Genomic DNA, 17,001 nt, shown 5'->3' with positions numbered 1-17,001 from the left:
AATGTATGGAGGGAAAATCATAAAACCACAATAAGAAGATGATGGACACATTTTCAGAAAATGAATACATAATTATAACCAAAAACAAATTCTTCTAAAAACAAATTTAGATCTTGTTATGTTTGTTTCATGTACATGTATAATAATAGCCTGAATAATTTCAGAAAATAGTAGTAAAAGAATCTATCATTGTCTCTCTATGTAAAGAGGAGAACTAAATTAAGAGTACTTCAGAATATTAACTAGTAAACTGTTCACATTTTCAACTAAAATATTTTATATGAATTTTGACTATCAAGTTAATGAAAGTCTTAATTTGTAACAAGTAAATGAGATCTTGCCAGATATTTTCACAAGCTATTTAATGAAGCTCCTCCTTAGGACATACTAACATAATTGCAAAGCATATTCTAAAGGAAAACAGCTGGCAAAGTTTCTTAGTGGCTCCCGATAGATGAGAGTTTATCATTAGAAAACTTGGGGGGCTCATGGTGACCCATGAGGGAACATTTTAAACATTTTCTCAATGACTGGGGTTGCTACAGCATTTAGTGTGCCAGGGACCTGCAATGTGGGTGAAGCCTCACAAGAATTACCCTCTCGAAATGACAACAGTGATCCTGTTGAGAAATTCTCACCTATCTTTGCTTGCATCTGTATGTAGTTAGCCCTAAACAGGGGAATCTCCCCTTGAATTCTCTTGCTTTGATCTCACCATTTGTAAAGCAATGGACCCTTTGCATAAGCCAAACATAAAACCTTCAAAGGGCCAAGCCGAGAAAAGTTCTCTGAAGGAGGTGAGAAATCGGGGACCACCAGTAGGAGTACCTCTTCTCACACCTGCACTTTTACTCTAGATTTGGTTTCTGGTCATTCCTTGAAAGAATTTGTTCTATTTATTTAAAATAGGTGGACCCCCCCCCCCAAATTTCATTCTTTAGTTTAACAAAAAGGGTTATGTTTCAAAAGTTCATTTTAAAAATAGTTGTTTAAAACCCAAAGAACACTTTCCCATGCAATATAATGGCACAATTGGTGCTGAAGTCCCTAGGAAGCCAATCCAAATGCAGTTGCAAAATGTAGTTTGAAATACTGTACTGTTAAGAAAAATGGTGGAAGTCAATACTATACCAATAATGGTAATTGGTAATTAAATAACAGCTTTCAAAAATAAAGAGCTTTGAAAAGAGAATTTCGATCAATGTTTTAATCAGAAAAAAATAAGGAAGTAGGAGTAAGGTAGGTCTTTATACAAATTCTGTAGCAGACATTATAAATTGATCACACTAGTAATTTTATCTATTTCACTTAAAATCATGTCTTCTTCTATGAAGCCAGTGTTTTATTAGTAATCACCTTGTGCAATCTTTAACAACAACTACTTTTTTGGTAAATACACTAATGAAGCGAAAGGGGGAAGACAATAAAAAAGACACACATTTTCACAAGAACTTGTCAAAGACTGAATGATGGAGTAGGATAAACTGCGTGTGTGTGTGCGTGTGTGTAAAGGTGATAAAGTACTAGCCACAATTGCTGGTGCAGTAAAAGCCCCAGGAAAGGAAGAAGGGAAAGGCACATGTGCATAATTCTCCTAGGTTAGAGACGAGGGGGTTAAAATGAGTATGTTGAGTGGGGTAGCATCTAGGAACCACCAACAGGTGGCAGCGTCAACCCAAGACGTTTAGGTGTGTTCCCAAACCCAGAGTAGAAGAATTTCACGGAGCTGAAAATGCTTTAGTCAGTTGAATACAGAAAGAATGCTGCAAAATATAACTAGTTGATCCAGAGTTATTTGTCCATTATTTATCTACCTCCTCAAGTCTCTAAGCAAAGTAGCCAAAATCTTGGAAAAAAGTGATCCTAAGTAATCATGTCAGAGAAGATCTTGGCCAGTGGAAGATAATATCAGAAAACTGCACAATTGTGTAATTTGTTTTAACCTACCTTGATAGATGGTCTTGATGGATAATTGAAAGAAACATTTTTAAATTCCACGGTTCCTTCTATGGATTCAGGTTTATATCCAGCTGTGGAAAAGTTATCTATACTGGGTTTCTTGGAAAAACAAAGGAAATGTTATAAATCTTCAAAGGAGTAAACTGACAGTCTCTACATTTTAAAAATAGTGTAAGGATGGTTTTCTTCCATGACAGTTTCCTTTCTGCTTTAGAAGTGCATTGAGTTAGACATGAAGGTTTCAATACAACACAATATCCTCTTAGAAAAGAATTAAAGGCAGTCTCTCTTTCCCATAAACAACTGGCCAACATTAAATTTGTCCATCCTATTGTTTTAGTGAAAACGAGTGTGTATGTTTTTTTGTCTCCTTCTTGCAGTAATGATAGTTATTCTTCAAAGCAATAAGAGGTCTTACCTTATCAATAACCTGGAAAATATTAAAGGCAGCTCCTCGGGCTATTGTGAAGGTTTCAAAGTGAGGGACTGCTGCTCCAATGCAATAACTACTATGGATTACACTAAAGAAAACCTACAGGAACAAACAAAGTGATATTTATGTTTCTGCAGTTATATAAGAAAGACAATAGAATGTAATATATAATTATTGGTTTAGGCTCACAGAGAGATATTAGAGGAATTAGGTAAGAAAGAATGGAAGATATGACCAAATAAAAAAGAAACACAGATTACACTTGACCTTAGCCAAAAGGCCGAGAAGCGATAGAAACACAGATTAATCCAAGTATCCTTGGCCTTTTCCTAATAAGGAACAACTTTTGATTATCTCATAGTCTTGTGGTTATCACATGCTGGGATGTGTGACCAGAAAAGTCTGCTAACTGAAGTGTGCTGGCCATGTATAAACCCCATGGTGAGTTGCACTCCCCTCCTTGTTGGGTGACCCCTCGAACTTTAAAAAGAAAAATTCAGTAGATTTTATTGGCTCAGAGACATTGTACTGTTTTCACTCAAACTGTTTTTGAATTTTTGTATTAGGGGACAGCTGTCTATTTTAAGACAGACTCATCTCTGCAAAAAGTCAAATAAGAAAAGAATCCCTCAAGCTAGGAGCTCTTATTCCTATCATATAGATGAGGATGCTTAGGCTTAGTAAGCCAGATACCCAGCCACACATAAACTGAGGAGCAAAGATGAGTGAAAAATCCTTCATGCTCACATTTCACTTTATATGAAATAAATGAATAGCTAAAAGTCTTAATTATGAATGCCTCAAATACAAAAGATGAATTTAATGGAAATAAGAGAAGTCTATAAGAATGGAAAGGCCAAACAAGGATCAAAGTATAAAGAGCAGATCATTTTGGTTCCTCAAGACAAATGTTTCTTAATCCTGAACTGATCTGTTTATTGTTGTAACTTAAGAGGATAACTGAATAAATTATTATTTAACACATAACCCATAAGAATTTAAAAGTCTCCAAACTGTGATATTGGACAGAGCTCTATGTAGTCTGTTTATAAAATTACTACATGCTGAAAGGACAGAGGAAGAGGAGGTGAGTGCAAACTGTACAGACCATTTCCAGAGAGAAGACATTTAGCAAGGTGAATGCAGAACGCCGTCTGATCTCAGCCCAGATGAAAGGAAAAGTCTCACAAGAGAATGGCCTTTTTCACTGCTAGATTAACAAAACTCAGTGTATCTCCCAGTGGGGAATTCAATTATGATTCTTCCAAAAGCGGAATGCAGATGCTTGACACAGCGAGGACACTAAAACATGCTGGATGAATAAATGCTGTGAATTCATAACTATAATTTAAAGGTGTATACAGATAATTTGAGGGAAACAAATATTTGTTTAATAAAAACATTCATCTTTGAATATTTATCTTCAAAGAGGAATTTTGGCTAAACTAGGTAAGGAAAGATTATCCAGGCCTGATACCTTGTTCTCAAACAAGACTTACAGCAAGAACAGTCCCGATGGTATATCCAGGTTCTCCATTAAGAATCAAGGAGGTTCCATACCAAAAAGCAAGTCCATAGGTTCCATTCATAAAGAAGTACACAGCACCAAGAGACACTTTTGAAGCTATAGTCCTTTTTATGCCAAAATCCTTTGCATCTTTGAGATTCTGTGTATACCTTACAAAAACAGAACACAACTTAGTAGCCACTGGGGAAAATAAAACCAAGCATATCTTGTTATATTTAAAAGGACAGACCTTTGAAGTTCTTTCTCCTGGGCCCTAAAGGCTATGACTGTTCGGATTGATGACAAGACTTCTTCTGCCACAGCCCCAGCTTTGGAATAGGCACTTAATTCCTTACTGGTCAATGAGATGACCATCTGTAATAAACCACAACCACAGTTAAAAAATGACTCTGTGTAGTAATAATGTTCTGAACATTTAAGTCAGGCAGAATTTGAATTCTAAGTAGACTAATGGTATTTTTTTAGACTCTATCTCTGTATTTTTAAAAATTTGTCTTCAAATACTAAGAGGTAAGATTTCAGAGAGAAAAGGGAAAATATCACTATTGGTGACTAGACAGGTTTACCTGATTTCACATGCCCTTTTCTCCATTATATGTCCCATTTAATAATCCTTTTACAATTTTGTAATTAACACAACAGTTCCACAAAAGGGAACAGCAGGGATACTGCCTTCAGAGCTGTGAATTCATAACTATTGCCTATTCGCATAGCAAGTCTATCCACCTAAAAAATATATTCCACATAATAGGAGCTGATTTTATATAAGACATGCTTGGATAACTGTTAAAGTGAGAGAGTAGCAGAAGCTGAGTAATACTCATTATTTTCTGAATTCACTTACTAAAGATAATTATTCCTATAGTAGATCACTAGAGGGGAAACACCACCTGGCACAAAGCCTTGTACTTAGCAAGTATTTAATAGATAATTGTCAAGTTGAATTGAAGGAAGCTAGAAGCCATCCACTCTGGTATCGCATCCTTTGGATAACTCTGACCTTCACCTGCTTGCTCTTCATGATCAATGAATACAATAATAGAATTTAGTCTACCCACTGCTATTCCCTTACAACTCCTCGCTTACTTCTCTTCTGTGGACGTTAAGGTTCTGATCTTACTAACTTACTGCAGGCAATCTTTCTACTGAGATTTCCTTCCTCATTTCAAATAAGTTGAGGATGAAGATTTTGATAAAGGCTACAAAGTCAATACTCGGAGTCACGCTAAGTAAAGACATGCTGTCCAAATCTCCAAGCCTATTGTTAAGGGATTAGCCCATTATAGAATATTTTTATTGCTGAAAATTCTTGTTTGGTTGAATTACTATATTGTTAGTAAATAAACTCTGGAAATTTTAGGAACTGGATTTCCATAAAGAACGATTAGTGTTGCCAAATTTAAAGCACTGTGCCTCCGATCTAGAAGATGAGTATATACAATGGTAGAATTGCCAAAAGATATGATTTGAAGAGTAATATTATAGATACATTTGTTGTTTTTAGATTTCACAGAGTATTGGTTTCAAAACCAGGCTGTAGATAAGATTACAATTTTGTGTTATACTTACAGCAAAACAGTGCTAAAAATGTAATTTAGAATGCGAGTACGTAATTTGTTTTAAAAACTGAAACATATTTGTGTAGTACATAAAAATAGATATTAGCAGAAATCTGAAATGTAATTGAAAGCCTTACTGAAATATAAACTTGGCTGGGTGCGGTGGCTCACTGGCCTGCAATCCCAGCAGTTTGTGGGGCCAAGGTGGGCAGATACCTTCAGCCCAAGAATTCGAGATCAGCCTGGGCAACATGATGAAAATCCGTCTCTACAAAAAATAGAAAAGTTAGCTGGGCATGGTTGCCTGTAGTCCCAGCTACTTGGGGTCTGAGATGGGAGGATGACTTGAGCCTGGGAAGTTGAGGCTGCAGTGAACCATGTTTGCACCACTGCACTCCAGCCTGTGTGACATAGTGAGACCTTGCCTCAAAAAAAAAACTTTACATATATACATAAACTTTAAGAGGATGATATAAAAAGGTGTTTATTGTTTTAGGATTTTCTTATTCCATTCTACCCAGTGAAATGAATCGTAACATGTTGATCTGTGAATTTAGAGCAAACAAGTCTGTCCCAACAGCAACAACTAAACATCACATGTATAATGACATCATACTTTATCCATGCTACCACTTGAAGTTGTGTTAGACTGCTAAATGAAGAGAAATGTTTTCAATGTTAGCAAGCTATTAAAAACATTTCATCTTAGCCAAATAACTTGAAGATAGAAAGGGGACTAATGGTGAACAAAATCAAAAGTATTCGTGGTGTATAATATCCCTTTGTAGTTTGGGACATGGCAAGTGAATAGAAAAGCCATTTTTGGACAAACTCAGTGAGTCATTTAGTCCACACTGCTGCTTCCATTCAATATTGCATTAGCCATCTCACTTACCCTAGAACACGCTGCCGCTGAAGCCATTATAAGAGGAGACGTGGATAGAGTCACTAGGGTGAGTTTCCAGCCCTTCACCAAACCAACTGCCAGGCCAATCGAAAAAGTAGACATGTTTTGAAACAACAGAGCAATCTTATCTCCAATACCATCACTGATTTTGTCAATGTCACTGAAACAGCAAATAAATGTAGTTAGGTCATTTACATGTCACATATGAAAACAAAGCTAACATACTACAATATCATCCTCTTACTGTGTCATGCGAGTGTTAAGTTCACCGATGTCACAGCTATCAAACCAGCCGATGTCCTGTGCCAAAACTGAATGAAAAAACTGTTTTCGAATCCTCTTGGTCTGTCGTGCTGCAGTTATAATCCACAAGGAAATCTGTATGTAACCAAAAATCAAGGCAGCAACACCTATTCCAACATAATACAGGGTCAACCTGAAGAAAGAGTATTAGAATGTGAGACTGAAGCGCAACATTTTTCTCTTGTTACACACAAAAAAAATCGATCACAGTATTTGATTGAGGAAATTTATGCTAGAACTAGAAAAAGAACTAAAAATAACATGCCATGAGAGTGAAGTGCATTGAATGTAATGATCTAGGTTTCCTGGTAAAACATAGAGTGTATCTTTTACATTATTATCAGAAATTAGTATTTTAAAACATTCTTGCTACTTATATCTTCTTTCAGTATTTTTAATACTTTCATATGAAAAAGTTCCATTGAGGCAATCAAGGTAATTGTAGGTGGAACTGGAGGGTAAAAAAATAATGATAGCAGTCAAAAGCATTTGATAAAAAGCTTAAAATCTATACATAGTCAGCCCCAAATTCAACTTAAGGAATTCACCCTAAGGTAATATATACAAAGATTCATCTACATAACTGGTCTTTGCAGCATTTGTAACAATATAGAAAAGCTGAAAACAATCCAAATATTGTACAGTAGGAGATCAGATAAGAAATGTAATTATTTAATAAATGTATACTGAGTGCCCACTATGTGTGAGGGTCTAGAGACACAGCCATGAACAAGATAATAATCCTCCAATTCTGGCAGGAGGCAGACAATACACAAGGAGAAAAACAAATAGGTTTTTCTAGGAAGGAAGTAAACGGGGGATAGGCCACAGAATAACTGGTGGGTAAACATGGGTTGGGAGAGCTAGTGCAGATAAATAGAGTGGTCAAGAAAAGTTTCTGTGAGGAAGTGATATTATAGCTGGGATCCAAAACGTGAAATTAAGCCAGCCATAAAAAGAGCAGGAAGTGCATTCCAGGGAGAGGAAAAACATTTCTCCCAGGAGAGACTGAGTCAGAAAAAAGTTGTTTAGCACATTCCAGAAACAAAAGAAGTCCAAAGTGGTAAGAAATAATGAGGCTGGAGAATTTGGCATATTCTAGGGTTTTTACAGTGCATTGTTCATGTTTTATTCCAGGAGAAGCAGAAGATCTTTGGAAGATCTGAGCATGGGATGGCATTATCTGTTCAACTTTTTAAAAGACTACTCCAGCTTCTCTGTGGAGAACGGATGAAAGCAGAAATAATGGAAGCAGGAAGTTCTGTTAAGAAGCTATCGCCCTGGCCATGGTGAGAAGAATGGGGGCCTGGATGAGGATCATGGCGGCCTACATGCAAAGAAGCAGATAGATTTTAGGTGTATTTTGGAAACAAAAACTGCCAGACTAATGGACGCCCTGAACAAGAACAACCAACTTTCTCTGCTAGACACATGACGGGGAAGACTGTCAAAGCAAAAAGCTCCATTCTTGCCTCCAGTGACACCTATCTTGAAAAAGAAAAGTCCTTTCCATTCAGTCCTCTAGATTATGAGAATTTGACCTGCCTGAAGAGCATCAGACTGTACAACCACCTTGAATGAAGTACCTTTCATGATTCTTGCTGAGAAGAGAGAACTTGAACAGCTGTTACAGGTAAGCCCCCGTTTGCCTATGAAGATGTTCTCTCTACTGTGGGGATCTAATCAGTCACAGTCTCCCTCAAGCATACTATAGACCCAGGATGTTCAATTGCCACCTGTTTGCTCTAGCATGGATATCTAGATTTCTTAGTGCTTTATAGTTTATTTGCTTTTTTAAAAAGACGGGATCTGGGTATGTTGCCCAGGCTGTCCTCAAACTCCTAGGCTTAAGGAATCCTCCTGCCTCAGCCTCCTGAGTAGCTGGCACTGATGGTACATAACGCTGGGACTACAGGTGCACACTAGTGTTTTATAGTTTGTGTGTGTGTGTGTGTGTTTGCAATAATAAAATAATCTTTGTTTAATAGATTCTTCCTGAAAAAAATGCCAATGTATTGGATATGAGGAATGTAGGAAAGAGAGAAATCAAGAATAACTTCTTAGGTTTTGAGTTGAGCAGCTGGTGATGAGGGTATCACTTATAGATGCGAGAGACTGGGACAAAGACAAGATTTGCAGGACATAGAGTTCATATTTAGACTTGTGAAGTCAGAAATGCCTGTTAAACCTCGAAATGGAGATCAAGTAAGAAGCTGAAAATGAGAAATGGAAGCACGAGAGAGGGGGTCTAGGCTGGGGATGTGGATTTGAAAGCAGTAACTTATAGGCAGGTGGTAATTAAAACAAAGGGACTAGCTGAGAGCACCCAGGAAGAGGAACAATTAAGTGTAGGTAAAGAAGAGAAGAGGGCCAAGGACTGTTAGTGACTCTGCAAAGATGTAGCTTGGGATGAAGAGAAAGAATCTGCCAAGAGGCCAGTGAGGTAGTTGGAAATCCAGGAGAGTGAAGTACCAAGCAACACAGGAGAGGAAAATACAATTGATGCTCATTATTTGAAAATTCTGTATTTGCAAATCTGCTTCCTTGCTTAAGTTTTTTTTCTAAGTCCCAAGTCAATACTTGTGGTGTTTTCATGGTTATTTATGGACATGCACAGAGTGGCCAAAAACTTGGTTTGCCTGATGCACACGTACTCTGCCTTCTTGTTTCAGCTCTCGTACTGTAAGCAAGTGTTATTTTCGTGGTCTATTTAGTGCCAAGTTTTTCTCATTTTTGTGCTTTTTGTTGATGATTTTGCTATTTGTAATGATTCCCAAGCATCACGCTGAACTGATGGCTAGTGCTCCTTAGTGCAAGAAGGCTGTGACGTGCCCCGTCTAGAAAACAGGTGTGTCAGATAAGTTTCATTTGGGAGTGAGATATAGTGCTGTTGACCATGAGTTCAATGTTAAAGAATCACCAACACACATTAAACAAGGTGTCTTTTAAAAAAAGCACACATAAAGTGAGGTTGTGTATTATTTGGTTGACGAAAAATTTGTCACCAGAGGCTCACAGGATCCTAACACTGTATTTCTCCTAAGAGTAATCTTCAGAATTTGATAATTCAATTTTCACAGAAACTTTAATAGAACATTAAGTATCATAAATAATTTACTGTATTTTCTAGTAAGAGGGACTATTCAAGGATAGGATGGAACACTACAGGCTTAATAAAAATAATCTTGTTGAATTTTTTTTAATGCTGTGGGGAAAAGATTTGCAACAATCAAATAAAATAAATGTAAGATGAATACACTGAAAACCACAAGACATTATTAGGAGAAGTTAAAGAAGATCTAAATAAATGAAGAGACAATCCATGTTGATGGATTGGGAGACTCAGTGTTGTTAAGATGACAATCTTCCCCAAATTTATCTATAGATTCAATGCAATCCCTGTCAAAATTCTCCTGTGTGCTTTCCTGTAGAAATTGACAAGGTGATCATAAAATATATATAGAAATGTAGAGAACTCAGAATAGCCAAAGTAATTTTTAAAAAGAAGAACAAATTTGGAGAACTTACACTTCCTGAGTTTATTTATTAAAACTATAAAACTACAGTAATCGAAACAGTGCAGTACTGGCATAAAGACAGACATGTCAATAACTGCAACAGAGCCGAGGGAACAGAAATGGACCCTTACATTTACTGGCAGTTGATTTTTAGCAAAGGTGCCAAGGCAATTTAATTGAGAAAAGATTGTTTTTTCAACAAATGGTTCTGGGACAACTGGATAGCCACACGCAAAAAAAATAAATTTAAACCATTACCTCACATCATTCACAGAGATTAACTTGAAATGGATCATACACCTAAGTTTAAGAGTTAAAACATTGCAATTTCAACAGGAAAATGTAAAGGAAAATCTTCATCATCCTGGGTTAGGCAAAAAATTCCCACACCCAAAAGTGCAATCCATAAAATAAAAACTTAGTGAACTGAACTTTACCAAAGTTAAAAACTTTGTCCTTCAAAAGAAACCTCTAAGAAAGTGTACACTCTGACAGATGGGGAAGAAATATTTGCCAATTGTATATCCAACAAAGAACTTGTAATCAGAATTTATAAAGAATTCTTACCACTTAATAATAAGACAAATGGCACAATTTAAAAATATGTAAAATATTTGAATAGACTTTTCACCAAAGAAAATATATGAATAGATTAAAAAGTACATTAAATGCTCATCATTAGTCACTAGGGAAATGCAAATTAAAGTCATATTATAATACCCCTTCATACCTACTACAATGGCTGTAATAAAAAAGGCAGACAATAACAAGTGTTGATGAGGACATGGAGAAACTGGAACCCTCAGACACTGCTGGTGGACAGTAAAATGGTGTAGCCACTTTGAAAAAACACTTTGGCAGTGTTTTAAAGAGACAAACCTAAATTTACCATATGACCCAGCAATTCCACTCCTAGGTCTACTCAAGAGTAATAAAAACATATGTTCACACAAAGAAGTGTACATCAGTGTTCACAGAAGCATTATTTGTAAATAGCCAAAAAGTAGAAACAATCGAAATATCCATCAGCTTGTGAAGAGATAAACAAAATGTGATACAGATTTGCAATGGATTACTACTAGCAATAAAAAGGAATAAATTACTCCTACATGTTACAACATGGATGAACCTCAAAAACAGTATGCCAAACAAAAGAAGCCAGGTACAAGAACCTTACATATTATATATTTCCATGCATATACAATGTCAGTAATATGCAAATCTTTTGAGATGAAAAGCAGATAAGGAGTTGCCTCAAGCTGGGCATGGGAATAGGGATTGGTTGCAAATGAAGATCTTTGTAGGAGGATAAAAGTGTTCTAAAAATATTGTGATGATGGCTGTACAACTCCATACATTTACTAAAAATCATTAAGTTGCACAATTAAAACTGGTAAATTATATGCTAAATAAATTATACATCAACAAAGATATTAAAAATAATATAAAAAGTACAATTGCACTAAAATTATATATGTACCATTATACATGTAAATATACTATAATATAAACAGAAATTAATATTTTTATCTATTAGTGTTGGGATTATGTATAAGTGATTTAATTGTCTTCTTTGTGCATTTGTATCTTTTCACATTTTCTGCAGTGAAAATATGATTTAATCAGAAAAAATAATTTAAAATGATTTTATAGAAGCACTGACTCACTTTTTAAAAAACTATTCCTTGGCCGGGCGCGGTGGCTCACGCCTGTAATCCCAGCACTTTGGGAGGCCGAGGCGGGCGGATCACGAGGTCAGGAGATCGAGACCATCCTGGCTAACACAGTGAAACCCCGTCTCTAATAAAAAAAAATACAAAAAATTAGCCGGGCGTGGTAGCGGGCGCCTGTAGTCCCAGCTACTCGGGAGGCTGAGGCAGGAGAATGGCGTGAACCCGGGAGGCGGAGCTTGCAGTGAGCCGAGATCGCGCCACTGCACTCCAGCCTGGGCGACAGAGCGAGACTCCGTCTCAAAAGAAAAACAAAAAACAAAAAAACTATTCCTTATAAACAAACAAACAAAACAACACACTCGAGTTTTCCACATGGAAGGACTCTACTTATTAACTCTACATTCATCTAGTAATCAGACTCCCAAACTACCTGGGATGGAGAAGAAGAATTTTAGTAGCCCCAGAGCCCAGGCAATTAATTTTGCGTCAACAAATGAAGCCACCCTTGAGGCCTTAGCTTTCTGATTCCAAAAGTCACCCACATTAAGATTGATTTAATGGCTTCATTTATTGAGCACTTACTATATGCTAATCTAACACGGAGTTAGCTGTCTAGTTTGCCGCTTCTCTTTCAAGTAGGTTATGCTAGATACATTAGAAGTAGCAAAAGAAAAGGATTAAGTTGCTTAGAAGTTCACATAGAATTAAGTAATCAAGGCCTGGCATGGCAGCTCACGCCTATAATCCTAGCACTTTGGGAGTCCGAGGTGGGCAGATCACCTGAGGTCGGGAGTTCAAGACCAGCCTGACCAACATGGAGAACCCCATTTCTACTAAAAATACAAAATTAGCCAGGCATGGAGGCTCATGCCTGTATTCCCAGCTACTCACGAGGCTGTGGCAGGAGAATCTCTTGAACCCGGGAGGCAGAGGTTGCAGTGAGCCAAGATCGTGCCATTGCACTCCAGCCTGGGAAACAAGAGCAAAAACTCCATCTCAAAAAAAAAAAAAAAATTAAGTAATCAACTTTTGGCAGCAAAAGAGGAGGCATCATGTTGACCAGCAGTAGTCCTGGCACTATTTAGTCATTCCAATCTGGAGTCAGCAAGAAAAGATTCAACTATTTTTAGAAAAATTTTCTGAGAAATAAGACAGGGGCATAGACTTAACATTAAAATTATAAAGCTGAGTCTCTTTCTTTGGAAAATAACAGGTAGAATAGAATTCTTTAGTTCCTCATTATTACAGACGGAAGAAGTACTATTACCTTATACTCAAAAAATTATGCAAATCAATGCGTCCCCAAAATATGTTCATTAAAATATTAGTTCCACAGATGCTAATCAATTTTAGCAGAAATAAATTACTTTCCACAATCAAATATTAGTAGGTTTGGAAAACTTGGATTAAACCAAGCTAACTAAATGAAGCCTTTACTATCCGTATTTGTCATGTATGTATCCTATGTATCGGATAGAAGGCTGTCATAGATAATGTTTTCCAAACCAATTTGACTGAAGAGTCTTCTTTAATATGTATCTCAAATATTTCAAAAATATTAACATACTGAATACATTAATAGTTATAATTAATAATAATGTACTGAATATTATACGTAATTCCTTCCTTCCTTTTTTTTTTTTTTTTTTTTTTGATGGAGTCTTGCTCTGTTGCCGAGGCTTGAGTGCAGTGGTGTGATCTCAGCTCACTGCAGGCTCCAACTCCCAGGTTCAAGCGATTCTCCTGCCTCAACTTCCCGAGTAGCTGGGACTACAGGTGCCCACCACCATGCCCAGCTAATTTTTGTATTCTTAATAGAGACGGGGTTTCACCATGTTAGCCAGGATTGTCTTGAATTCCTGACCTCAAGCGATCTGCCTGCCTCAGCCTCCTAAAATGTTGGGATTACATGAGTGAGCCATCACAGCTGGTCTCAGTAACAAATTTCTTATTTAAATGAGTCTTAAAAAAAGAAATAATGGTATAACAAGTACTATAAAAGGTAAGTATGTTTCCTTATAAATTTAGTAGCCCTTAAATAACTGTACATAGACATATCTTTTCATCTTATTGTCCCTTTTATTGTCTACGTTTAAATGGATGCTCCTATTAAAAAAATTTTAAACTTTTTGTAAAAAAAGTATCCTTCGTGACTGTACATCACAGCCCTGCTTTAATACTGTAAGACCAAAAATTCAGTATAAAACACTACCCTAGATCCTAATCAAGAATTTTCAAAAGATCCAGTATAAATAAATTTTATGTAAAATTAGCTAAGAAAAGAACTTTAAGCCAAAGAAAGTTGAGGCTGCAACAAAACCCAATTCAAGGGAGCATCATTCACATTGTAGCCCAGAACAACACTATCCAATAGAACTTTCCATGATGAAAAAAATGTTCAATATCTATGCTGTACTGTATGGCAGCCAGCCAGATATAATTATTAATACTTGACATGTGATTGAGAATGAGAAACTGAATTTTAAATTTTATTTAATTTTAATCAATTCATATTTATAGTCAGAGCAATCAAGCAACAGAAAGAAATAAAAGGCATCCAAATTGGAAAAGAGAAAGTCAAATTATTTATTTGCTGATGATATGGTCTTATACCTAGAAAACCATAACAATTCCACCAAAATACTCCTAGATTTGCTAACAAATTCAGTCAAGATTCAGGTTATAAAATCAATGTGCAAAAATCTGTAACATTTCTATACACCAATAATGATCAAAATGAGAATCAAATCAAGAAATCAATCCCATTTACAATAGTTACAAAAAATATCTAAGAATATATTTAACTAAGGAATTAAAAGATCTTTACAAGGAAGACTACAAAACATCAATGAGAGGAATTGTAGATGATACAAACAAATGGGAAAACATTCCATGCTCATGGATCTGAAGAATCAATATCATTAAAATGACTTTACTGGACAAAGCAATCTATACATTCAATGCAATTTCTATCAAAATGCCAATGTCATTTTTCACAGAATTAGAAAAGACAGTCCTAAAATTCATATGCAACCAAAAAAAAAGCCTTTATAACCAAAACAACTATAAGCAGAAAGAACAAAGCTGGATGTATCACACTACCTGATTTCAAATTGTACTACAAGGCTATAGTAACCAAAACATCATGGTACTGGTATAATAATAGACACATAGATCAAGGAAAAAGAATAGAGAACCCAGAAATAAAGCCACATACCTACAACCAATTGACCTTCAACATAGCCAACAAAAACATACACTGGGAAAAGGACATCCTATTTAATAAATGGTGCTGGGAAAATTGGAAATCTGTAAGCAAAGGAATAAAACTGGACCCCTATCTCTCACCATATACAAACATCAACTAAAGATGGATTAAAGACTTAAATTTAACACCTGAAGTGATAAGAATACTCGAAGAAAACTTAGGACAAACTCTTCTGGACATTGGCCTTGACAAAGAATTCATGACTAAGACTTCAAAAACAAATGCAACAAAACCGAAAATAGACAAATGGAAATTAATTAAAAAGCTTCTGCACAGCAAAAGAAATAATCAACAGAGTGAAAAGACAACCTGCAGAATGGGAGAAAATATTTGCCAACTATGCAACCAACAAAAAACTAATATCTAGAATCTACAAGGAACCCAAACATCTCAACAATGACAATAAAATAAACCTTAATAACTCCATTAAAAAGTGGGCAAAAGACTTGAGCAGACACTTTTCAAAAGGAGCCATACAAATGTCCAAAAAGCATATGAAAAAATGCTCAACCTCAGTAATCATCAGAGAAATGCAAATAAAACCACAGTGAAACAGTCGTACACCAATCAGAATGTCTACTATTAAAGAGCCAAATAATAACAGATGTTGGTGAGAATGCAGAGAAAGGAGAACACTTATACACTATTGGGGGTAACGTGAATTAGTACAACCTCCATGGAAAACAGTATAGAGATTTCTCAAAGAACTAAAAATTGAAATACCATTCAATTTGGCAGTGTCAATACTGAGTATGTACCCAAAGGAAAAGAAATCATTGTGCCAGAAAGATACCTGCACTTGTATGTTTATTGTAGCCCTATTCACAATAGCAAAGATATGGACTCAACCTAAGTGTTCATCAATGAATGAATGGATAAAGAAAATGTTTACACACACACACACACACAAACACACACACACACACAAACACACACACACAACATGGAATACTAGTCAGCCATAAAAATAATGAGATCATGGTTTTTTTTTTTTTTTTTGCAGCAACATGGATGGATCAAGAGGCCATTATCTTAAATGAAATAACTCAGAAACAGTCAAATACCACATGTTCTCACTTATAAGTGGGAGCTAAATAATGTGTACATATGGACATAGAGAGTGGAATAATAGACATTGGAGACTCAGAGGCTGAAAGGGTAAAGGGGGGTGTAAGAGATGAGAAATTAGTTAATGGCTACAAGTTTCACTATTTGGGTCATGGTTACACAAAAAGCCCAGACTTCACCACTATGCAATATATCCATGTAACACAACTGCCCTTGTACCCCCTAAATCTATAAACAAAATTATATAGCCACAAATGGCCATGGCTAACATATTGGACAGGGCATATTAGGAATTAAAACTAAAGAAGAACAGAGGATACTAGAGACTGGGAAAGGTAGAGAGAAGGAAGGGATAAGGAGATATTTGTTAATGCTAAAGTTATAGGTAGATAGGAGAAATAAGTTCTAATGTCCTATAGTGCTATAGTTAACTATGACTATACTTAACAATAATATATTACATGATTTCAAATAGCTAGAAGAAAGATACTGAATATTCCCAATACGAAGAAACGACAAATGTTTGAGATAATGAATATGCTAATTAATCGGATCTGATCTGATCACTATACGTTATATGTATTACAGCATCACTAGGTACCTCATAAATATGTATAATTATTGTGTGTCAATTATAATTTTTTTAATTAAAAAAAGAATTAAGGCCCAGAAGATGTCACTGCAATGTGATGGGTGTCCCTTGACAAGATGGTGTCTTCATTTTAGGGGGAAAAGAATAGGAATCACTTAGGTTTAGAGTAAAGACCCAGAAAGTTTTAGTGAGG

General features: G+C 36.0%; 1 protein-coding gene across 1 annotated transcript in view; it reads right to left on the bottom strand.

The window, feature by feature from the left end:
• The window catches only part of ABCB5 (ATP binding cassette subfamily B member 5), a 130,891-nt gene that overhangs the window by 103,537 nt on the left and 10,353 nt on the right, over nt 1–17,001 (bottom strand). The window contains exons 5-10 of the mRNA XM_009452745.4: nt 6,631–6,822; nt 6,375–6,546; nt 4,150–4,274; nt 3,892–4,069; nt 2,378–2,491; nt 1,948–2,058 (exon numbers count right to left, since the gene is read on the bottom strand). Coding sequence (XP_009451020.4) covers nt 1,948–2,058; nt 2,378–2,491; nt 3,892–4,069; nt 4,150–4,274; nt 6,375–6,546; nt 6,631–6,822 — 892 coding nt within the window. The remainder of the gene's footprint in view (nt 1–1,947; nt 2,059–2,377; nt 2,492–3,891; nt 4,070–4,149; nt 4,275–6,374; nt 6,547–6,630; nt 6,823–17,001) is intronic.

The sequence above is a fragment of the Pan troglodytes genome, chromosome 6, assembly GCF_028858775.2.
Source record: "Pan troglodytes isolate AG18354 chromosome 6, NHGRI_mPanTro3-v2.0_pri, whole genome shotgun sequence".
NCBI classification, from domain to species: Eukaryota; Metazoa; Chordata; class Mammalia; order Primates; family Hominidae; genus Pan; species Pan troglodytes.
This window is presented reverse-complemented; position numbering and strand designations above follow the sequence as displayed.